Source organism: Bombyx mori, chromosome 12 (assembly GCF_030269925.1).
Source record: "Bombyx mori chromosome 12, ASM3026992v2".
NCBI lineage: Eukaryota > Metazoa > Arthropoda > Insecta > Lepidoptera > Bombycidae > Bombyx > Bombyx mori.
The window spans coordinates 17536205-17558704 of NC_085118.1; the positions used below are offsets into that span (position 1 = coordinate 17536205).

A 22500-nucleotide genomic window follows, 5' to 3' on the forward strand; every position below is an offset into this window, starting at 1 on the left:
CGGGAAACACCGTGGAGGGGAGCTCATTCCATAGCCGGTTGGTACGTGACAAAAAAGACCTCTGGAAACGCACTGTCGATGACCGCAGTGGCTCCAGGTAGTATGAATGAACTCTACTCCGGTGGCGGGCGGTGCGATGGTAAAAACGAGATGCCGGTATCATCTCGAACAATTCCTCAGAGCATTCCCCATGGAACATTCGGTAAAAAATACAGAGGGATCCGAAGTCCCTCCGCAGACCCAAAGGTTCTAAACGATCCGCGAGAATGGGATTATCGACGATCCGAACGGCCCTCCTCTGTATGGAGTCAAATGGAAGAAGCTGGTATTTGGGAGCCCCGGCCCAGAGATGGGAGCAGTACTCCACGCGAGGCCGGACTTGTGCTTTATAAAGCAAAAGTCTTTGTCCAGGCGTGAAATACCGCTTTGCTCTGTTGAGGACTCCCAGCATTTTGGTCGCCAACTTAGCTTTGCCTTCCAAATGACTCCGAAATTGGACATCACTCGAAATGTCGACCCAAGTATCCCGATACTCTCGGAAGGTTGCAGGGATACTCCTTGGAATTGCGGCGCCATGACAAAGGGGTCTTTCTTCGCAGTGAACGCGCAAACTTGTGTCTTCAACGGGTTGAATTGAACTAAGTTCGATTCACCCCATTCGGAGACTCGCCCCAGAGAGTTCTCCACTTCAGACACAAGTTTTGATCGTCTCTCTTGCACCACGCTCCGAGAAAGACCCTGATGGCCGATATATCGCGCATCCCCCGTGCTGTCGTCCGCATAGCAATGCATGCCATCAATAGACAGCATGTCATTGATATACAGGATGAAAAGCGTGGGGGAGAGCACCGAACCTTGTGGAACACTAGCATTAATGGTCATGGTATCAGAACAGTCACCGTCTACAACGACCGTGATGCTCCGCCCATCCAGAAAGCTAGCGATCCACTTGCAGAGATCCTCGGGGATTCCGTAAGATGGTAGCTTCGACAGAAGCGCCCTATGCCAGACCCTGTCGAAGGCCTACGCGATATCAAGGCTCACAGCAAGAGCCTCGCCCTTGCTCTCCAAGGCTTCAGCCCACCTATGAGTAAGGTATACAAGAAGATCGCCAGTTGAACGACCGTGACGGAAACCGTACTGTCGGTCACTGATCAGCTGGCGATCTTCAAGATACTTCAGGAGTTGTGTATTTATTATTCGCTCCATCACCTTGGAAAGCAAGGAAGTTATCGCGATAGGCCTATAGGGTATTTCACGCCTGGACAGAGACTTGCGCTTTATAAAGCGCAGGTCCGACCTCGCGTGGAGTACTGCTCTGACCTCTGTGCCGGGGCTCCCAAATACCAGCTACTTCCATTTGACTCCATACAGAAACGGGCTGTTCGGATGGTCGATAGTCCTGCTCTCGCGGATCACTTGGAACCTCTGGGTCTACGGAGGGACTTCGGTTCTCTCTGTGTTTTATACCGCATGGTCCATGGGGAATGCTCTGAGGAATTATTCGAGATGTTTCCCTAATCTCCTTTTTATCATCGCACCTCCCGCCATCGGAGCAGAGTTCATCCATATTATCTGGAACCGCTGCGTTCATCGACAGTGCGTTTCCAAAGATCTTTTTTGCCACGTACCATCCGGCTTTGGAATGAACTCCCCTCCACGGTGTTTTCCGAGCGCTATGACATGTCCTTCTTCAAACGAGGCTTGCGGAGAGTACTTTATGGTAGGCAGCGGCTTGGCTCTGCCCCTGGCATTGCTGACGTCCATGAGCGACGGTGACCACTTACCATCAGGTGGGCCGTATGCTCGTCTGCCTACAAAGACGGAACCCTGTTAGTGCAATAAGAGAGGTGATACAAACGCGTTAGCGCAGGCGTCAGCTCAGGGGCGCACTTTTTCAGAACCACTGCGGGGATGCCATCTGGCCCACTCGACTTATGGACGTCCAGGAGTCGGACGGAGCTCCTGCCTGACTGCACACTGTGTGAAGCAGATTTCCGGCAGGGAGCTATCACACCGGGGGATGTTCGGTGGTGTGGCACCCCTGTCGTCCACAGTCGAGTTCGAGGCGAAGAGTTTGACCAGAAGGTCAGCCTTCTCTTTCGCACTGTGGGCCAGAGTGTAATCGGATTTGCGCAGTGGTGGGAGACTAAACCTGCAAAAGTTTCCTTCTGCAGCTTTGGCGAGCGCCCAAAAAGCACAGCTCCCAGTGGGATAGCTCTTTAGTCGCTCGCCAACTCAAGCAACGTGCTCCGACTTCGCCTTGGCAATTACCTTCTTGTAGGACCTGGAAGCGGTGTTATATTTCCGCCTTTCCTCTGAGATGTTAGGATCCCGACGCCTCCTGGCATCATCCCATGCCACGTATGCGGACCGCTTGAAGTGTGCAGCATCCCTGCTGGCATTGTTATACCACGGTCTGCCGCGACCCCCAACGGGCACTTCAGAAGAGGGAATAAACAATTCCATCACCTGGAGCACCACGACTTTAAGACGGTCCGCACAGACGTCAGGATCAGCAGAGGAAAAGCCCCCATGGGTAGGATGCGTAAAATTCACGCAATCCATCCCAATCTGCTGACATATACCGCCAAACTCTTCGATACCCGGTCGTCGTTCGACGACCAGGACGAGAGAGTGGTACGGCAGCACGGATAAGACAGTGATCAGACGATCCAATCGGAGCGTCGACCACCACACTGTATCCGGCCGGATCCGTGGTCAGCAGAAGGTCCAACAGAGAAGGCTCGTGCCCCTCGATATCTGGGACACGGGTGGGCTGTGTCACCAGCTGGGAGAAGCCGTAGGCCAAGGCGAAATCGTAGGCAGTCCGACCCGGGAGGTCAGTGGTTCTGGACCCCAACCACTCTTGGTGGTGAGCGTTAAAGTCTCCAAGAACCACCACCTCCTACTATGCACTAAGCACACTGATGTATATAGGCTCCTGCAACCACTTAATACTCGGTGGACCGTGAGCGCCACGTTGTTCTGCTAGTTGTCATTACCTTCCATACTTCCATAGCAACAGTAAATAAGACTCACTTTTCCAATGTTTTTTTTTAAAGGATTACTGGTGGCCCGGAGGCCTTTCCAGTTTCACCAAGACAGGTGGGCGAGCAATAGCTCAGCCAGGGGGATGGGATTGGCTAACAGCTGCCTGAGCGCCTCCGAAGGAGACCTAACTTCTCAAGAGTAGCTGCTTCGCGAATGAATCTACGAGTACTACCGCACCGGAATCGCGACGCGCTGCGAAGATCTGGCGAGAAACTCAGCGAGCCGATGCATGGGTTAGGTTGCGCGTCGAACTTTTTGTAGAGTTCAAGGAGTACGGTTACCGGGTCCCTAAGCCTGCTCCTGGTGTTAAAGCTGAAGGCGCCTAATGCAAGAGTTATTGTATCTGATAGATCCGTAAGGACGTGTCTAGGGCGTCGACGGTGACTGGCTCCTGCGTGCTCAGGATTTAGGGAGTAGTCAGCGGTGGCAACAATAAGCCGATTATCATGACGCATTTGTTTTGTGCGACAATTGTCACTCATATTTACACAAAGGATGAACACTAAAAAGGAAGCTTTTATAGAAAATCCAAAAAATTTAGAACACTGCGATTTGTGAGGTGCGGGGCGTCAATAGTGTTACGCGCTGGGCTTCGCGATAAATAAAAATTCCACCGAAGTAAGGATTAAAACACTATTTAACACTTAGAACACTTACAGAGCACTTTACAATTCGTAACTAGCTTCTTCCGTTTAGTTTCGCTTCGAGTAGTTCCGATTACTAACTGACTTCGTGGCATCTCTGCAACGATTTTATAGTCGATACGACATCTCGAGTTATCAGAACATTCCTGAACGGTCGTGTAGTTTCGACACGTGTTTACGCTATTTGATAATAGATGGCGGTGTACCTAGCGTTCTCGATCTTGCTAGACCTTACGATGTTCGTTTCTGCTATTTGCCGATAGATTGCGTTAATCTTACCAACGTAGCAATAGTTTAAACATTTTAGTGATTTATTTAGTGACAGACAAGATAATATCATAATATTTTATTAATATCTTAAAAAGCACCTCACGTTTATTTTAACAATAATATTATTTTTTAGTTGGATTTTCTATAAAAACATGTTTTTTAGTTTTTTTTTTAAACTATTATTCATTTTTCATTTTATAGTTTAAGTAGCATTATGTATCATAGCCGGTCATCGTTCTCGTCGAACCCGTCGCTTGTGAGGAAGGGCTTGACGAGAAAATTAACCCACAGACACAGCCCACTGAGTTTCTCGCCGGATCTTCTCAATGGGTCGCGTTTCCGATCCGGTGGTAGATTCTGCGGAGCATGGCTCTTGCTAGGGTTTGTCAGATCGATCTGGCAAGATCGTCAGGTTTGAGCCCCGTGAGCTCACCTACTAGTTAAGGTTACGCTGAAATAGCCTCTCAAGGATAACTTAGGTAGGAAAAAAAAGTAGGTAACATAAATTATTCATTCATGTTCAGTATTCTGTGTAACTATTCATTATGTCAAATAAAACAGTTTCCAAATTTGCTAAGTAAAAAAAAGAAGGCGCCCAAATGAATTTGTTGTTTCGACTGCCGAAAGTAAATAACGGGTCTGTTTGAAATACGTATTGAACTCGGTCTTTGATAAGTATTGCAAATTTCGAGTTAATCTAACGTTTTGAAGGGGGTCAAAATTACGTTTAAAGATTCCGTTACCTTACAAATGACGCTAAAAAAGCCTGCTAAAAGACAAGTCATTTCTTTCGATTGTTGCACTTTCAATCAGAATGGAATAGAACACTTCAGAAATTTTCACTGCGACCCGGAAATGAACCCTCGGTGAAATGAAACATGTATAATTTCTGCTCGCGATAGAAAGAGAGAGAAATACCCATGAAGGTTCCTGGGAGCGTGGCGCGAACAGCACTTCTTTGAACCCGAGGGTGGGACGTCCCCGCAACATCCTGCTGCAAGTCGTCGTGGCCTAACGGATAAGACGTCCGATGCATTCGTGTTGAGCGATGCACCGGTGTTCGAATTTCAGGCGGGTGTCAATTTTTCTAATGAAATACGTACTCAATAAATGTTCACGATTGACTTCCACGGTGAAGGAATAACATCGTGTAATAAAAATCAAACCCACAAAATTATAATTTGCGTAATTACTGGTGGTAGGACCTCTTGTGAGTCCGCGCGGGTAGGTACCACCGCCCTGCCTACTTCTGCCGTGAAGCAGTAATGCGTTTCGGTTTGAAGGGTGGGGCAGCCGTTGTAACTATACTTGAGACCTTAGAACTGATATCTCAAGGTGGGTGGCGGCATTTACATTGTAGATGTCTATGGGCTCCAGTAACCACTTAACACCAGGTGGGCTGTGAGCTCGTCCACCCATCTAAGCAATAAAAAAAAATAAAAAATAAAAATTTGTACCAGAGCCCCGATGAAACTTGAAGGTCGTATCACTTACCTTGGATCGAAGTTTCGATTACGTGGTCTATACGTTGACATAAAAATATTTTTCAATCCAATTTCAGGAGTATGAACCCCCAAAGTGGCTTGCATGAACTCCCCTACACAACGTTTCCTTGGCGCTGTGAAATGTCTTTCTTCCAACGATGTTTAAGGCGCCCTCGGGGGCGGGCAGCCGCTTGGCGTTGACCCTGGCATTACCGTATACCGTCCATAAACGACGGTGACTACTTACCCTCTGATGGGCACATCTTCGTCTGCCCAAGAAAGCAATCCAAAATAAAAAAGAATGAGAGTTTACGCTAAGTTAAATTACTAAACATGCTAAGTTTCTCAACATAATCAGTAAGGTTATACTAGTTCGGTAGATGTGGTCGTCGCGGCGACCTCCCCGAGCGCGCGGGCGACGCTCAAGGACGCCTCTACAGTCACTCCGTCGAAACGTAGCTGAACCAAGGATTTTTTGTAATTATAATTAACGCTCAGGGCCGGGTCAGCTGCCACGCGGCGCGCCATCAGCGCGATCCGTATGGAGCTCGTCTACGGAGTGATCATTTAATGGAAACGACGTTTATTCAACATCTATCTTTATTATAAAAAAATCAATGTACTGAAATATCACAAATATAAAACTTTGCAAGGCACAGAATTTTTGGTTCAAATCACAACTGACGCACACATCAGGTTCAATCTGCGGGCCCCGGGGCCGCGTCCTGCAGCATGGGCTCGGCGAGCGGCAGCGCGGGCCCCAGCGCGGGCGCGGGCGCGGCCAGCGGCTGCAGCGCCGCGCGGAGCCGCAGGAAGCAGCGCTTGAACTGCAGCCCGCATCCTCGCGAGCGGCGGAACTCCAGCACGGCGCGCGCCTCGTGGCCCGGCGGCAGCGGCGCGGCCCACGCGCGCACGCGCAGCTCCGCGGCCGCCAGCACGCGCACGCGCACGTGCAGCGCCCGCACCGCCAGCCCCGCCGCCCGCGCCGCCTCCTCCAGCGCCGCCAGCGCCTCGCGCGCGCCGCAGCGCAGCCACACGCGCGTCCGGCGCCGCACCAGCCGCTGCGACACGGCCGCCTCCACCACGAGCTCGTCGGCGTGCGCGGGCTGCGAGTGCCACAGCAGCGCCTCCATGTCGTCCTGCGACAGCTCGTTGGGCGAGGCGGGCCCCGGGCCGCAGGACGGCTGCGAGCACCACGCGCGAGGTTCGTCCCTCAAAGGTCCTGAGAAACCAGCCCCGTTTACTATCCGGAAACTGCCCGGGATTACTTTATGGTCCTAAGAATCAGTACCCCCCGGTGTCGAACGATCTCCTCCCGTACGGCGGCAGTGGCGTTGAGACGGCGCGACGCGATGCTTTGGTAATCTAGCTTTATGAACGGAATGATGTCACGGAGCTAAATCGCCAAAGCGTCGCAGCGCGCCCGGCGGCGGATGCGGCAGGCGCGGCGGGTGCGGCAGGCGCGGCGGGTGCGGCAGGCGCGGCGGGTGCGGCAGGCGCGGCGGGTGCGGCGGACGTGTCGGCGGAGGCCGCGCTGAGGCACGAGGCGGCTCTGAGACCGGCACCACTCAGAGTCACCTAGTACCTGAGGCGGCCGCCCGCCTCCGTCTCCCGCGGCGACGAGTTCCACACAGCAAAACGATTAAATAACAGTAGTAATGTCTACTGCGATTACTTGTAATATGAATTCAAGTAAATAGAATTTAGCCATGTCCTAGTTTCTAATTTGTTTGTTACCCAATCATAGGTTCAGAACTCCATTATGGAACCTTATGAGTAACTACTGGTGGAGCCGCCGTGCCTTACTCTGCATCTCAAAAACACTCAATTGTTAAACATAAGGTCGCGCCAGCTGTCGGAAGATGTCATTGTCACAAAACATTCCGTCAACTATTTACAATCTCAGATCACACAGACAGCGCGTATAAATACCGATTAAAAGAATATGACACATTCAGGTATTAGATTCACATAGCACTAGACGAGCCGGACTGGGCGGGATCCAGAATGATGAAACTTGTTCAGTTGTCCCGGGGTACAGTTGCTCGTGTGACGCTGCGCCCAGCGACTACCAGTCGACAGTAGATACTTTACTACAGCACCACTAACAAGTACAACAGCATGTGTTGATGTTACCCAGACTATAACACTATCTTTGAACAAAATTTACTTTTCATCTAACCTATTTAGCCATTTATGTATAATTGAGTAAAAACATAAATTTTCAAATTTATATGTAGTTGCGCATTACTACCGTTAGACGGAGGTGGGTACCGACCTGAGGTGCGGTCCCTGGTCCAGGGGTGCGCGAGCACGTCGGCCAGAGCGGGGCGCCGCGCGGGGTCGGGGTGCAGTGCCGCACGCAGTAGCGACGCGCACCGCAGCGGCAGCTTGTGCCACGGCGCGCCCGCCTTCGCAGAGTCCGCCGCGCCCGCTCTCGCCGAGTCCGCCCCGTCCGCCGCGCCCCCCACCCACGCCGCGTACCGCGCGTCCGAATGCGACGCACGCTCCCACGGCAATTCTGTATACGTCATTTAACGATAACGTCATCATGCCGTTCTATAATCTCCCTCAACCAGACGTTGATTGATACATATTACAAATAGTGTTATCGCACAATAATACAAAATAGTTTACGAACATGAGGACACGATGCTTGAGCGGGTAATTAACATGTAGCTCCAGGGGTACCGCCTTAACGATGACCAGCTGATTAGCGACGGTGAAGGATTCTTTTTAATATGGCGCCGAAATTCCACTGCATATTCCCTAAAACCTTCAGAACCTCTCGGGGATTCTAGGGATCGACTTTTCGAGCGGTGGTCAACATTGGAATCAGTTGAGAGTAAAGCCAAGTTAGTATCTAAAACGTACAGCGAAGCCGTACGTCACGTCTGGACAAAGACTTGTGCTTTACATAGCAGCAGTGCGGGCTCGCGCAGGGCGCTGCTCCCGGCATTCTTCATTACTGAAGGTCGTGTCCCTGAAACCTAACCGGTGCTTGTCTCGTGAGCTGTTTCCGCTCCAGCCGGTCCTCAGCTTCTCGAATGGCGGTTGCGACTGGCAGCACAGTTAGGGCGGTTATTTAATGACACCAGCGGCTAGGTGATCGGCTGCGGGGTCTCTTTCCTTCTAGTTGGCCCGTCACAATCACTTTGTCCAAGCTATCTGACTGTCGGCGGACAATGTGACCGAAGAAGCAGAGGATCCTCTGGTAACAGATTGTTGAGAGCCTGACTCGGATGCGAAGTTGATCTAGAATAGATTTGTCCTCTTGACTGTCCACGGAATTCGGAGCATTCGTCTCCAACAACACATTTCAAATGCGTTTATTTTCTTGCGCTCGGATGCCCTAATTGCCCAACTAAACATGAGGAGACACTACTCTGTTCTAGTTTTAAAAAGACAACAAACACGTGTTAATCAACTGATACAGGTTTTCTTATTCAATAGCTATAAATATCTTCCAACTTACCACACGAGCGCACGACGAAGTCGCCGGGCCGGACGTCGACTGATACGTCACGAGCCGTAACTTCGGTACCATAACTTTAGGGCCGCGCACGCCTACAGCTAGGATACCAAAGAGACGGCCCGCGACCCTCGGCGCGCTGCTGCGGGGGCGGGGGTGGGGGCGGGGCGGGTACGTACCGCCGGCGAGCATGGCGACGAGCACGACGGCGGCGGGGGTGAGGGCGGGGCGGCGCGGGTACGTACCGCCGGCGAGCATGGCGACGAGCACGACGGCGGCGGACCACAGGTCGGCGGGCGCGGCGCGGTAGGGGCGCTGGGCGGCCGACAGCACCTCGGGCGCGGCGTAGGGCGGGGTGCCGCACACGCGGGACAGCATGCGCTCGCGGCCGCCGTGGCGGAACACGGTGGCCAGGCCAAAGTCGGAGATCTTGACGCGGTCGTGGTGGTCGAGCAGCAGGTTCTCGGGCTTGATGTCGCGGTGCGCCACGCCGCGCGCGTGCAGGTACTCCAGGCCGCTCAGCGTCTCGCGCCAGTAGCGCCGGGCAGTGTCGCTGTCCATGCCCACGTCGGGCTCTGTCGACCGGGCAGATCGTGTTTATAATTTTGACAATGAAAGTCTTCATCCCTTGAGCAATTTTTTTATTGAATATTCAAATATTCAAAAGATAAGATGTCTTGATTAATGATTTATTCGAGCATCACCTACCTAGTACTAGCATTGGATTCAGATTGAAAACATTAAAAAAAAGGGTGCGTGTACTTACGTACGCGTGTATTACATTATACTTTATTTTTAAATTTATTTCTTTTTTTTTTTATTTAAATTTTAATCAATTTGAAAAAAAATCGATTATACAACATCCTCAAACACGCATATTGGACATCATTTTTCTTGACATCGTATAAATTCGGTAATTCTCGGTACGGTTCGGAAAATTCACCTGCGGCTATATTCAGACTCGCCAAGTTACGTCGGTCGTATTGTAATGAGCGATTTAGTGGGCAACTTCATTCTGTTAATTTTGTGTCACGGTGCGCGTGCATCGTAAAATTTCACTCTCATCAATTTTTCATAACGCGCCTGAAGAAGTATAACTTCAACAATAAAGAAAATCGAAGCTTTCTTCAAAACCCAAGGAATACAATTTCTTCTGTTTCTGTTATTTTATATTATACATGTTCACTTATGGTAGAATTTCGAGACAATTACTGATTTGTCATTATGAAAAATATAAATATATATATCATAGGTCAAAAAGATATTTTGTGTGTGTTTATTTACAAATTCTGGGTATTTTTGTATCGTAGTTGTGTAGGACGAAAGCGAAATATGTGCAGTACAGAATTAAAGTTTGTCTATCAGCAAAAACCAGACCGAAAAGAATTGACACAAATCTGAAACAGCTCTATAGACCGGGGGGTCTACTTGCATTTTAAATATTTTAATATATATGTGCCACTTTGTAGGTAGAGTATCCCATATAATCCCATTAGTTAAGAATTGTTGGTTTTCAGTCCTCTCGTGATGTTATGCTAAGACTACCGAAAGAATGCCGAACGCATAGAAGCTGGTGAAAATCTGAAGCTGGTGAAAGTGCAAGCGCTCTATTTGTCGAGTGGCATGTGTCTGCCATGTGTTTGTGGTAGGTAATCCAGTTTACATTACCAGTGATCAATCAAAAAGGTTCGATTTTAATACATTTCAATGGAAAATGTCAAACAAGTACACAATTCATTTGGTCTCTTCATTAAGCTTGCGTGGGCAATCTTCAAGGCAATTTTCTTTATATGGAGACTCATTCCAATGGGTTCAAACTGCTTTATGGTCTCTAACTATTCAGATGTATTGTAACGACTAATATGCCCTCTTTACATCAAAATTTTCAACTGCGATCACTTAAATCATTTTGTGGTACTTACTCTTATAGACACTGTGTCCATTACGTACATTTGTTGTTTTTTTTTTTGCAGCTTATGTCGTATCATTCTCTATCAAAAATTTTTAATCTATTTTAGAGAATGCTCATATCAAATATTATCATGTGCTCTCTTGAACTTACAAAAGCGACAGCATTTAACTTATCCAATGGATTGTTATATTATGCTAGTAGAGGTGAGGGAGCCTACCAATCCAATACAATACTCATATTCATATCTACATATATTATTATTCATATTGTTATTCAGTTAAATTCGACATGTTGTAAAATTTAAATTACAATTGTTTTTATTTTTAAAAATGGGTTTTCTACATATTGTTGAGATACCAATATTTCAAGTTAGTGGCACCCGGTCCCAACTGCTGTGACTCGCTAATCATATCAAAAATAAAACTTTTTAAACTACCCGCATACCTTTCAGGCCTTGGTGGTACTGTAACACCCCTTACTGGGGTTTCGTCATAATCAAATGAATCTCTTAGGAATACAGAGCACAAACATAATGTGAACATTCTCATTTTTATTTACATGCATATTTTGATGGGTAAAAGTATTTATAATGTAGGAAACTACAAAAGCTTAAAATAATATCGACGTTTGAAAGGCAAACTTGACTAAGCGACAATAACTGCTTTGTACATAAATGATAGGCAATAACCATATTCGATGCCCAATAAATATATATTTCTAGGGCTATTAAAATAATTTCAATCCTACAGCTAGATTCGTTAAAATATAATTTTTTTCAGGTATTTCAACTTTAAATTAGTCTACTGTAAAGTTCACGCATTGTCGCTTAGTCACGTTTGCCTTTCAAGCGTCGATATGTAAACATTAACAAAATATATAATGATTATAGAATGTGATAATAAAAACAACTGCAATAGATAGTCATACTTTCTTTTATTTGTATTTCATAAAAAGTCACATGAAAGTGACATTTGCTAAAGTACATTTTTACTCAGTTTTAATTTATTCAAACAAATAGACTGGCATCTAGTAAATTATAATTTTGATCAATCTTTGAGTTAAAAGAAACAGGTCGCAAAAAATGCACAATAAGCTGATCGAACGCGTCAACGGCCTGTGTAGAGCAAAAAACGCGGTCACGTTCTGCCGAGCCGGCTGAGGCGAAGGGGGTCGGGGGGGGGGGGAGAGGCACTCACCGATTCTGTCGAAGAGCTCGCCGCCCTGCGCGTACTCTAGGAACACGTAGTGATGTTGCAGATGCGTGCGCTCGCCCAAGCAGCGCAGCACGTGGGGGTGCCGCAGCGCGCGCTGCAGGGCTGCCTCCCGCGCGCCGCCCGAGCCCTGGGCCGCCTTCACCGCCACCGCCGCGCCCGACGCGCCGTGCACCAGCAGCCGAACCCTAACCCGTCCTTTGTTCATTATTCAACTACTCATTGGAGTCCAACTTATTTATCAAATCCATATAACTTCACTACCACCTCTTCAGTAGGTACTTAGTTGTGCCAATAATATTGTTGATCTGGGTGAATGATATCCTGATCCTGTGAAGATGTAGCCTATGATAACCAATGCTCATGGTCTACACTGCATCTTTAAGCTAAGCACACTTGCTATTGAAAGCAATAAAATACTGGAGGTAATAGAACACTACTGCACTGTGTATTACTGCAAGAATGAGATCTTACTGTGAAGGATACATTAGATTCGACATGGACTTTGAGCTTATATAATAAGGTAAGGTATGCCCTAGAAGTCATTTTAAGTTTGTGGCCTAAAGTTGGATTTTAGCATCCAATGGGCTACATGATTTTCTATCAAACTAAATATATATAAGTGTTACATATCAAAGTATTAATAATTTTAGGCTCAATTTCAATTTTCTTTTTTTAATGAAGTGATCAGTTTTTCATTTTCATTTTTTGAATTTTTTTTTAGTTTCTTCTCAATCTCCAGGTACTTAGCTTGTTTTTCCATTACAGTGGGAAAAGTAATATCCTCCTGACAATATTATAATTTATCAGTTTCTATCAAAGATTGTAGTTTACGAGACTGACTAAGGTCTTCAGACAACAATGTCTCACCAAACATTAATCTTGTGGTGACTGGGATTCAGTAAATGAATAACACAATAAAGAACATCAGCACCACCAAATGCAGCAACAGTGACTATAAAAAATATTGTTAATTGCTAAGTATTTTGTAGTGAATTTAAATCAGGATTGTTTAAATTATTTTGTTATTTATTGCACATACACCCTTATATATAAGTAATACTTTTCTGGTTCTGGTCTTATACTGTATATACTCAAATCAGCTGATACTGAGCTGTCGTGATCGTGAGTGGTTAAGATGAATCCGGCATCTAGATAGCGGATAGATGAGAACTCACTCTCCATAGGCGCCTTCACCAAGCACCTGCGCGACAACCCAGCCTTCGACGAACTCGGTCATTGGTTGGGAGCACCGCGTTGCCGGAACAAGGAAACAGTTCTCTCGACCACGCCACCAACTCTTCTCATTCGGTATTTTTGTATTTTCCACACGTGTTACTGTTTAATACGAAGAAATTTACGTTTAAAGCGATTATTTAATCTGTCAAATGTGTTACATTTTATGTAAATTCAACGATAAAACTGCCAAATGGCGGAAGGCACGTGGATGTGCCGAACAAAGCAAATTGATTACGCCGATACAATACTTGGTCACCGGCAAATTGCGTCGTGCTACCATGGCATGTAATATTTTGGCTGAACGACAAGTGTTAAAAATAAAATTGAACAATACTAACCTCATCTGTGATCGATGAATCGAATTTAGCCATCTTTTTCTAGGAACCGCTGACATCGAATGCTACGCTGGGAACTGCTATTAAACGTGTGCAGCTATTTTATGATCGCCTGATCCTTAAACTTATGGAATAGTACGAGTAAACATTAAGTAACTGACATCAGTTTTTTGCAATTTAACCGGCATACATGTGACGACGGCGGCAATTCTGACTTTCGCCATTTTTCTGTTCAACAAGATCAATGATGGCTGCCGCGAACGGAATAATGGCTAATATTGGCTGACGAGGCGTTCGTTCTGAAACAAAACTGTCAAACGTCATTATTTTAGTAGTAGTAGTTTTATTTTTCCAAATAGAAAGGTAAAAAGGTATCACACCATACAGCCTAATCTTTTGTAATATATTTTTTTATGAAATATGATATTATGAAATGAAATTAAACTGATTAATATGAAACATGGCATGACATGAAGTGAAATGAATTGAAATGAGATGAAGTGAAATGAATGGGGTGAAATGAAATGAAGAATTTGAGACATTAATCAACTGGGATGAAATTAAATGAAATGGGATGAAATTTAATCTCAGTAAAATGGTGGTCGTTTACTGAGATTTTTTCAGTGGACTTTGTGGAGGATCCAGAGAAGTTATCCAACGGCTTTGTTTCATTTTCCCACATTTGTGGACTTTCACAGATACCAAACCGTTAATAAACCACCGTTCTTACACATTTAAACCTGAAGAAACACTAAATGGACAAAATAAACTTCGCGTTCCCGCCAAAAAGTCCCCCTATATCTTTCAGTTTCAGTTATATATTTCCACAGATCATAAACATATTAAGAATGGTGGCCAACTTTCAACGAAAGCTTGACAGTTAGCATAAACGCGCTATTTCAAATTTGTGTTACCTTTCGTCAAATATATTGTTAAAATTTATAAGTTTAGTATATATATATATCATTAAAATCGAGAAACCGTGTTTTAAAGAATTATTGGTGTATTGATAATTAGCCACATGTCTAATAGGTAATGTTATGGCTATGAATAGTAACTTCTTGGCTTTATCGATATACAGCTGGTACGTAGATAGCCAAGCCCTGATAGCCAAGAGCTAGATCAAAATATTTTTCCTTTTTTTATCGTATATTCAAGTGTTGGAATAATAATACTTCCATAATTTAATTTACGAGTATTTCCATGTAATTTTGTTAGTAATGATGTTACAAATCGTGAAATATCCACAAATTCTTATGTAAGTGCTATAATTTAAAGTTAAAGTTTTACTTTGAGTGCGACTAACGGCTCCACAGCTGACTTTAGATTTTACTTAACTTTTATTTCTTAGGTCCTTTCTGTGTAATTACAGAACTGTAAATCTATAAAGTTTTAATAGAACAATCTTATTATAAACTACACTACATATTACTTTAACAGGTTAATTTCGCCACTGCTGCGAAAGATTTAGTCTTTGGAAGTATACAAACTTAATCTGAATTTGTAATGTTTTTGAACGACTGAAAAATTACAAAAGTGCCTTGCTACTGTTTTTCCTATAAATGGTAGAGATAAGGAGTAAGGAGCACCATCTTGTATACGGGACAAGTTGAAAAATGTCTACCTGTAAACAGCAAATTATTGTTGGAAGAAACGCCGGCATAGCGCTAGAGTAGGAAGTGGAAATGTTTTTAAAGCAGTTTCAAACAGAATGAAGTGTGCTGGAATGTATTGAAGTGAAATTTCACAGAACAGGAGGGCCGGATTGTCGATAATCCTGTTCTCACGGATCGTTTGGAATCTCTCTCTCCCACGCTTTTCATACTGCATATCAATGACATGCTATCTATTGATGGCATTCATTGCTATGCGGATGATAGCACGGGGGATGCGCGATATATCGGCCATCAGAGTCTCTCTCGAAGCGTTGTACACGAGAGGCGATTAAAACTTGTGTCTGAAGTGGAGAACTCTCTGGGGCGGGTCTCCAAGTGGGGTGAACTGAATTCAGTTCAGTTCAACCCATTGAAGACACAGGTTTGCGCGTTCACTGCGAAGAAGGACCCTTTTGTCATGGCGCCGGAATTTCAAGGAGTATCCCTGCAGCTTTCCGCGAGTATCGGGATTCTGGGGGTCGATATTTCGAGCGATGTCCAGTTTCGGAGTCATTTGGAAGGTAAAGCCAAATTGGCCTCTAAAATGTTGGGAGTTCTCAACAGAGCGAAGCGGTATTTCACGCCTGGACAGAGACTTGCGCTTTATAAGGCGCAGGTCCGACCTCGCGTGGAGTACTGCTCTCACCTCTGGGCCGGGGCTCCCAAATACCAGCTACTTCCATTTGACTCCATACAGAAACGGGCTGTTCGGATGGTCGATAGTCCTACTCTCGCGGATCGCTTGGAACCTCTGGGTCTACGGAGGGACTTCGGTTCTCTCTGTGTTTTATACCGCATGGTCCATGGGGAATGCTCTGAGGAATTATTCGAGATGATTCCCTTATCTCCTTTTTATCATCGCACCTCCCGCCATCGGAGCAGAGTTCATCCATATTATCTGGAACCGCTGCGTTCATCGACAGTGCGTTTCCAAAGATCTTTTTTGCCACGTACCATCCGGCTTTGGAATGAACTCCCTTCCACGGTGTTTTCCGAGCGCTATGACATGTCCTTCTTCAAACGAGGCTTGCGGAGAGTACTTTATGGTAGGCAGCGGCTTGGCTCTGCCCCTGGCATTGCTGACGTCCATGAGCGACGGTGACCACTTACCATCAGGTGGGCCGTATGCTCGTCTCCCTACAAAGGCAATAAAAAAAAAAAAAAAAACCTCTGGGTTCTGGGGAGAGACCTCAGGTTTTCTTTGTATTTAATACGGTATGTTCCATGGGTATTGCTCTGTGAAATCGTTTCAGATGATCCCATCATGCCGTTTTTACTATCACACCGATCGTCACTGGAATAGTGTTCATCCATACTACCTAGAACCACTGCGTTTATCCAAAAGTATTCTAAAGATCTTTTTTGTCACATCCCATCTGGCTTTGGAATGTGCTCACCTGCACGCTGTTTCCCGAGCGCTATGATGTCCTTTTTCAAACGAGGTTTGTGGATAGTACTTAACGGTAGGCAGCAGCTTGGTTCTGCCCTTGGCATTGGTGACGTTCACGGGCGACGGTAACCACTCGCCATCAGGTGGGCTATATGCTCGTCAGCCTACAAGGGCAATAAAAAAAGGTAGTCTAAGGCGCTATTTTAAAAAGCCTTGTTCCTATGGTGCCACCTTAATTGGCTCCCTTTCAGCGAACATTTTTTAATGCAGTGAGATGTTGTTCCTTACTTCACTGTTCACTCAGTTCACTCACTCTGCTTAAAGCTGCTATATTCATACCATTTCCACTTCCTACACTAGCGCTATTTCAGTGAATTTTTGAACTTAAATTTGCTGTTTACAGGGGGACACTTTTTCAACTACCAACGTCTCGTTTTTACCATCGCACCGCCCGCCACCGGAGTAGAGTTCATCCATACTACCCGGAGCCACTGCGGTCATCCACAGTGCGTTTCCAGAGATCTTTTTTGCCACGTACGATCCGGCTATGGAATGAGCTCCCCTCCACGGTGTTTCCGAGCGCTATGACATGTCCTTCTTCAAACGAGGCTTGTGGAGAGTATTAAGCAGTAGGCAGCGGCTTGGCTCTGCCCCTGGCATTGCTGAAGCCCATGGGCGACGGTAACCACTCACCATCAGGTGGGCCGTATACTCGTCTGCCTACAAAGGCAATAAAAATAAAATAAAAAACTTGTTCCTTACACCGGTCACTCACTTGCGCACGAATACGCAAACCCACAAGTGTAGGACGACATTTGCGAATGATTATGCAAAGTTTCCGCTGCATTCGTGGTTTTCCAAGCTGTGTCGGTTTTTTAACAGACATCAAAGCGCGCGAACCTCGAACCTTCGCGTAGTCTCCCACACATTCGCTTGCCCAGTTGCCCCGACAATTGCGAAGGTAACGGACGTATACTATACGCCATTTTCATAGTTCGTGACGTCTACTGTGTAACGTATCTTCATCAAAAGAAATCCCATAAAAACAGCATGGCTGTTAATGATGTCTGGGAAAGAATTAAAAACTCTTTTTCTCTTCAATGTTCTATTGACGAATTAAAAAGGAGGAGAAATTCGTGAGACTTCGTAAACAAGTGTAGGAGGAAGCGCAAACGGGTTCCCAAATTGAGTATGCGAACCCATTTGCACAGCCGCTAGGTTTTCGAATGAATGTTTGACGGCCCTTCACATGCGCGCAAACATTCGTACAATGTACGAATATTTGCGCGCATGTCAGTGGCCGGCATTAGACAAGAGTGCGCTCCTTAGTTCTATCCTTCATAACACCAAATTGACGAACTTAGGTTCTCTAGTGATGCGATTTCTAACGAAAACCATTTCCGTTATTAATAATATACATAGAGAGTGTAATTTATTGAAGTGAAACTTCCTTATCGGCGTTGGAAAAAAATTTACCGTCACGTTTTTCGGTTACGCGTCACATTTTTCCGTTACGCGCCATCTGTTTTGTATTCATGTCTATGATAATAAAATCCTTTTGTTTAAACTTTATCTAATTTAACTTTTTTGTATTCATGTCTATGATAATAAAATCCTTTTGTTTAAACTTTATCTAATTTAACTTTATTTAACCAATTTCTAGAAAGTTGCATGTAGATCATTTTTCGAAAAATAAGGCCATAAATAAGTTTCACTTCTTACGTGTGTACACTAGTACACGCACACATTTTTTTTATAACAGAGGAATAAAATTTTGATAGTCCTTATAAATATATATTAGGATACCTAGCGTTACTGTACCTCATTGCCTTTTGTTCATAAAATGTTGGTCTGAGATAATATTTTTAAAAGCTACTACTATGTACTAAGCTAAAAAAAGACTTTCTTGTCTAGTTTTGTGTCTAAGGACTATGTGTGACCATCGATTTTCACAGGCTAATTTGAAAAGATCTTCAAAAATCCAACAAAAATGACAAAGTGTGTTGGGATAAAAATAGGAACGTAGAAGACGAAAAGTATCGCTAGATTTGAATCGATTTTTTTTGTAAACGTTCTTTTCATATTAACATTTTTGGTGAATACTATATCAATATATCCGTGTAGCGTGAAAGAAAAAAATAGCATTCAAAAACAATACTAAAGAAATACCAATTACATAACAGACTTTTTTATTATTTCAAACTAATAATCATTTGAACTTAAGAATAACGATAATTTATTTATTGTTTCAAAATAAAATACCTTTAGTTTTCGTTTATTATTCTAACAAAATTGCATTTCACGATCAAGGACGATTGACTTCCGTCACGAAAACTGTAAAGTCTTCTATCCTAATATAATAACATAAAAAAACGCGAGAACGCCGTAGGAGTAATTTTAAAGTCTACGCCTCGAGAAATCTGATATGAAGGAATCTATAATAAAATATTTGTATTACCGTATATACCTTCTCGGTACTTGAATTTTAACCGATAAATCGAAACATGACATTTAGCTTAAAAATATCGATTTATCGTATTTTTTTTCGACGTTCCTAGTGTTGCGTTGCGCATGTGTTTATATCTGTGGTCCATCATCGTTGACATAGATAATGCACTTAAACTAGATAATCGTCGACATCATCAAAAAAAAGCCTATATTTTGTTGCTCTTCGATAAGTCGCAGCCTTTAAATATACCTATTTCATTACCTTCAATTTCATTTGTAGATTCATAATATGGTAAGTAGGTAAATGTCACGATTGTTCCATTCCTTTGAATGTTTTTCAATAACCACTGAAAATATGTTTTCAGGCTGGATATTCAGAGGATCAATTGGCAGGTGGGTCACTATTTGCACTCCGCAATTAGTTTAAATGAATAGTGAAAAACGAGAAACAGAGGTGGTGAACCGTGCTTTGTGTAAGTGTCAGTGTAGAACAGCAACCGCGGAGGGCGTGGTTCCGTGACTCACGTCAATCAACATCCTTACAAAAACCGGCGGTCGCTGCAAGCGCCCTACTTACCTTATAAGGTTTTGTGTTTAACAGCTAGCAGGTGTTCACTGAGGTAACCTTCGCTACGGCAGTATAGTTTCGCGCGTCGCAACATGTTCATGTACGAGGCACCTTCTAAACTTAAACTCACATCAGTTGATGGTATAAATATATATAAACATCTGTAACGCAGTCCCTTAGCCCTTGTTAGTATTACTTTCAAATAAAGTTTTTTTATTGTTTGGTTTTAGAATTTCAAGAAGCCTTCCAGCTCTTCGATTCTCGTGGAGATGGAAAGATACATGTCGCTCAGATCGGAGATGCGTTAAGAGCTTTAGGACAAAATCCTACAGAGTCAGATGTGAAAAAATGTACTCTTCATCTTAAACCTGATGAAAGGATATCTTTTGAGGTGTTTCTGCCAATTTACCAGGTACATATATGAAAAAAGCTAAGTATTTACCTAATATAAGGCTTTTAACTGTATTCAAAATGTTGTTAGTTTTGATACTTTAAAACATATATAGTATATTTCACAAAGAATCTGAAAAGTAATGGCAAATTCGTTTTTTCCAACCATAAGTTGTTTTTGTAACCATATTGTTTGTTCACCTAATATAATTCTAAAGTTTGTTCTCTTCTCTTTTTGTTGGTTCTGCATTGTAGGAAAATGAGTTTTAGGAGTCCTCTGGTAAAACATACTTCTATGACCCTTGAAAATATGTTATGTACTAATGATTCACATTTGACATTTCTCATTATTTCTATACTTTTCAGTCAAACAAATATCATAAAATTATTTAATTTTATAACAGCACCATTGACACAATGTGTAAAGATACAGAAAATTAATTATGAACTATACAAATCATAATAAATTTCATAGTACAGAAGTAGTATACAAATGTCACCTTACGAGTACTGTGTTATAGGGATTACTGTAAGTTCATAGACTAGTTGTTTGTAACATTTGTCTTCATAAGTTCATATTATACTAAAATGCTATATCACAGAAAACTTAAGAATAAATATTTTTCGTAAAGACAATTACAGTGCTATAATGCTATGCTAAATTAGATAATTATCTAACAACAACAATTGTTGGCCATCTGCACCTGCCCTAATGAACATGTTCCTCATTATACTCACATTGAATGATGCCAATGATTATGCCAGATCCCCACTCCTCAGAGCATTTTCAAGACAAAATAAATAACAATGTGCATTATTTATTTACTTACATAATTACTGCTTCACACTACCACCCAGACAATTTTTAAGCAATGTTGTTCTCTATTAAACTACTACTGAGACTCAGTTGCTTCTCTAAAGACAGTAAACCTTTAAAATGCTTAATTGGGAGTAGTGTTTTATAAAAAAATGTAATGATATAGATATTGTTAATGTATTTAAATATATGTATGTACATTCTGTACCATGTTGTGCTACAGTAAAATGTTTTTATTTTTTTATTTGCTTAGATGGGTGGACGAGCTCACAGCCCACCTGGTGTTAAGTTGTTACTGGAGTCCATAGACATCCACAACGTAAATGGGCCATCCACCTTGAGATATAAGTTCTAAGGTCTCAGTATAGTTACAACGGCTGCCCCACCCTTCAAACCGAAACGCATTACTCCATCACGGCAGAAATAGGCAGGGCGGTGGTACCCACCCGTGCGGACTCACAAGAGGTCCTACTACCAGTAATTACGCAAATTATAATTTTGCGGGTTTCATTTTTAATTACACGATGTTATTCCTTCACTGTGGAAGTCAATCGTGAACATTTGTTGAGTACATATTTCATTAGAAAAATTGGACCCGCCTGAGATTCGAACATCGGTGCATCGCTCAACACGAATGCATCGGACGTCCTATCCGTTAGGCCACGACGACTTCTAAAATAGTAATAAAATTGCTAGTAATAAAATTACTAAATTTCAATCCAGTCCAGTTTTTGAAATATTTTATAAGAAATTACACAATGTACCAAGATTATTTTGAACTGTAAATAATTTCCTTTCTGTTTCTGTGATTGTAGGCCATATCGAAAGCACGCAGTGGCGACACTGCTAATGACTTTATTGAGGGTCTGCGCCATTTTGACAAAGATGGCAATGGGTTCATCTCTTCTGCGGAACTGCGACACCTGCTCTCTACTCTCGGAGAGAAGCTCAGTGATGATGAGGTTATTTCTTACATACTTGAATCATTGAACAATCTACTGATTTGTATAAATATAATATGATCTAAAAGGCTTACATATTTATTTTTGCAGGTAGAGCAACTCCTGCAGGGACAAGAAGACTCTCAGGGAAATATCAACTATGAGAACTTTGTTCACCTCATCATGCAGGGCTGAGTTCTAGGTCATCATCTGCTGCAGCACTTTTATCTGTAAACTAACCAAGTCTGTAACCATACAGTTAGAGCCATAATGGGACACTGTTAACAAAAATTTATTAAAATATACTTAAACATTCTTATTTGGCTACATAAATGTAAACTTATAGTGAACAAATATAAGTAAGTGATAGTAGAATATTAAGAATATCTCAGAAAATTGTAGGCGCTGTGTGAACCACAACTAAACTTGTATGCATTTATCAATTAGGTGTAGGTTATGTGAATCATTCTTGAATGTTATTCCATTAGTTTAGTGCTGCAATGGCAGTGTGAATCCCAAAATAAGCCTTTTTATTGTTTAAGATTTTATGATAAAATTATAATCTATTTATAATTGTATAAAGACAAAAAGCAAAACGTAATAATTAAATATACTACACAGCATTATTACTTTTAATGAGGATCTCAATTTGGAGATATTTTCCTTTCGT

General features: G+C 43.4%; 2 protein-coding genes and 5 non-coding genes across 10 annotated transcripts; 3 read left to right on the forward strand and 4 right to left on the reverse strand.

The window, feature by feature from the left end:
* Positions 1 to 6034: 6034 nt before the first annotated feature.
* Positions 6035 to 14142, reverse strand: LOC101739025 (serine/threonine-protein kinase grp). Of its 2 annotated transcripts, none has more exons than XM_012691008.4 (6): positions 13625 to 14142; positions 13226 to 13385; positions 12033 to 12235; positions 9170 to 9499; positions 7731 to 7973; positions 6035 to 6674 (listed from the first exon to the last, which is right to left on the reverse strand). In XM_012691008.4, exons 2-6 carry the CDS (start codon positions 13285 to 13287, stop codon positions 6151 to 6153), a joined length of 1362 nt encoding a protein of 453 aa, XP_012546462.2. In that variant the 5' UTR covers positions 13288 to 13385; positions 13625 to 14142; the 3' UTR covers positions 6035 to 6150. The 2 variants fall into 2 exon arrangements, with proteins under 2 accessions (XP_012546462.2, XP_012546460.2); XM_012691006.4 differs by having other exon boundaries at positions 9104 to 9499.
* Mir79 (microRNA mir-79) lies at positions 6785 to 6884 on the reverse strand. Its single transcript, NR_107257.1, has one exon. It is a non-coding gene; the product is annotated as a microRNA mir-79 (primary transcript).
* Mir9b (microRNA mir-9b) lies at positions 6791 to 6880 on the forward strand. The gene has a single exon (NR_107275.1). It is a non-coding gene; the product is annotated as a microRNA mir-9b (primary transcript).
* Mir306a (microRNA mir-306a) lies at positions 6962 to 7069 on the reverse strand. Its single transcript, NR_107302.1, is given in 1 exon segment — positions 6962 to 7069. It is a non-coding gene; the product is annotated as a microRNA mir-306a (primary transcript).
* On the forward strand, positions 6978 to 7053 carry Mir306b (microRNA mir-306b). The gene is given in 1 exon segment (NR_107463.1): positions 6978 to 7053. It is a non-coding gene; the product is annotated as a microRNA mir-306b (primary transcript).
* Positions 8959 to 9066, reverse strand: Mir9c (microRNA mir-9c). The gene has a single exon (NR_107298.1). It is a non-coding gene; the product is annotated as a microRNA mir-9c (primary transcript).
* Positions 14143 to 19189: 5047 nt separating the features above from the next.
* Positions 19190 to 22453, forward strand: LOC733135 (nonmuscle myosin essential light chain). 3 transcript variants are annotated; one of them, NM_001047082.2, is given in 5 exon segments: positions 19190 to 19406; positions 19480 to 19507; positions 19913 to 20094; positions 21705 to 21851; positions 21942 to 22452. In NM_001047082.2, coding segments are annotated over 5 exon segments (444 nt in total). In that variant the 5' UTR covers positions 19190 to 19403; the 3' UTR covers positions 22026 to 22452.
* The last annotated feature ends 47 nt before the right edge of the window (positions 22454 to 22500 follow it).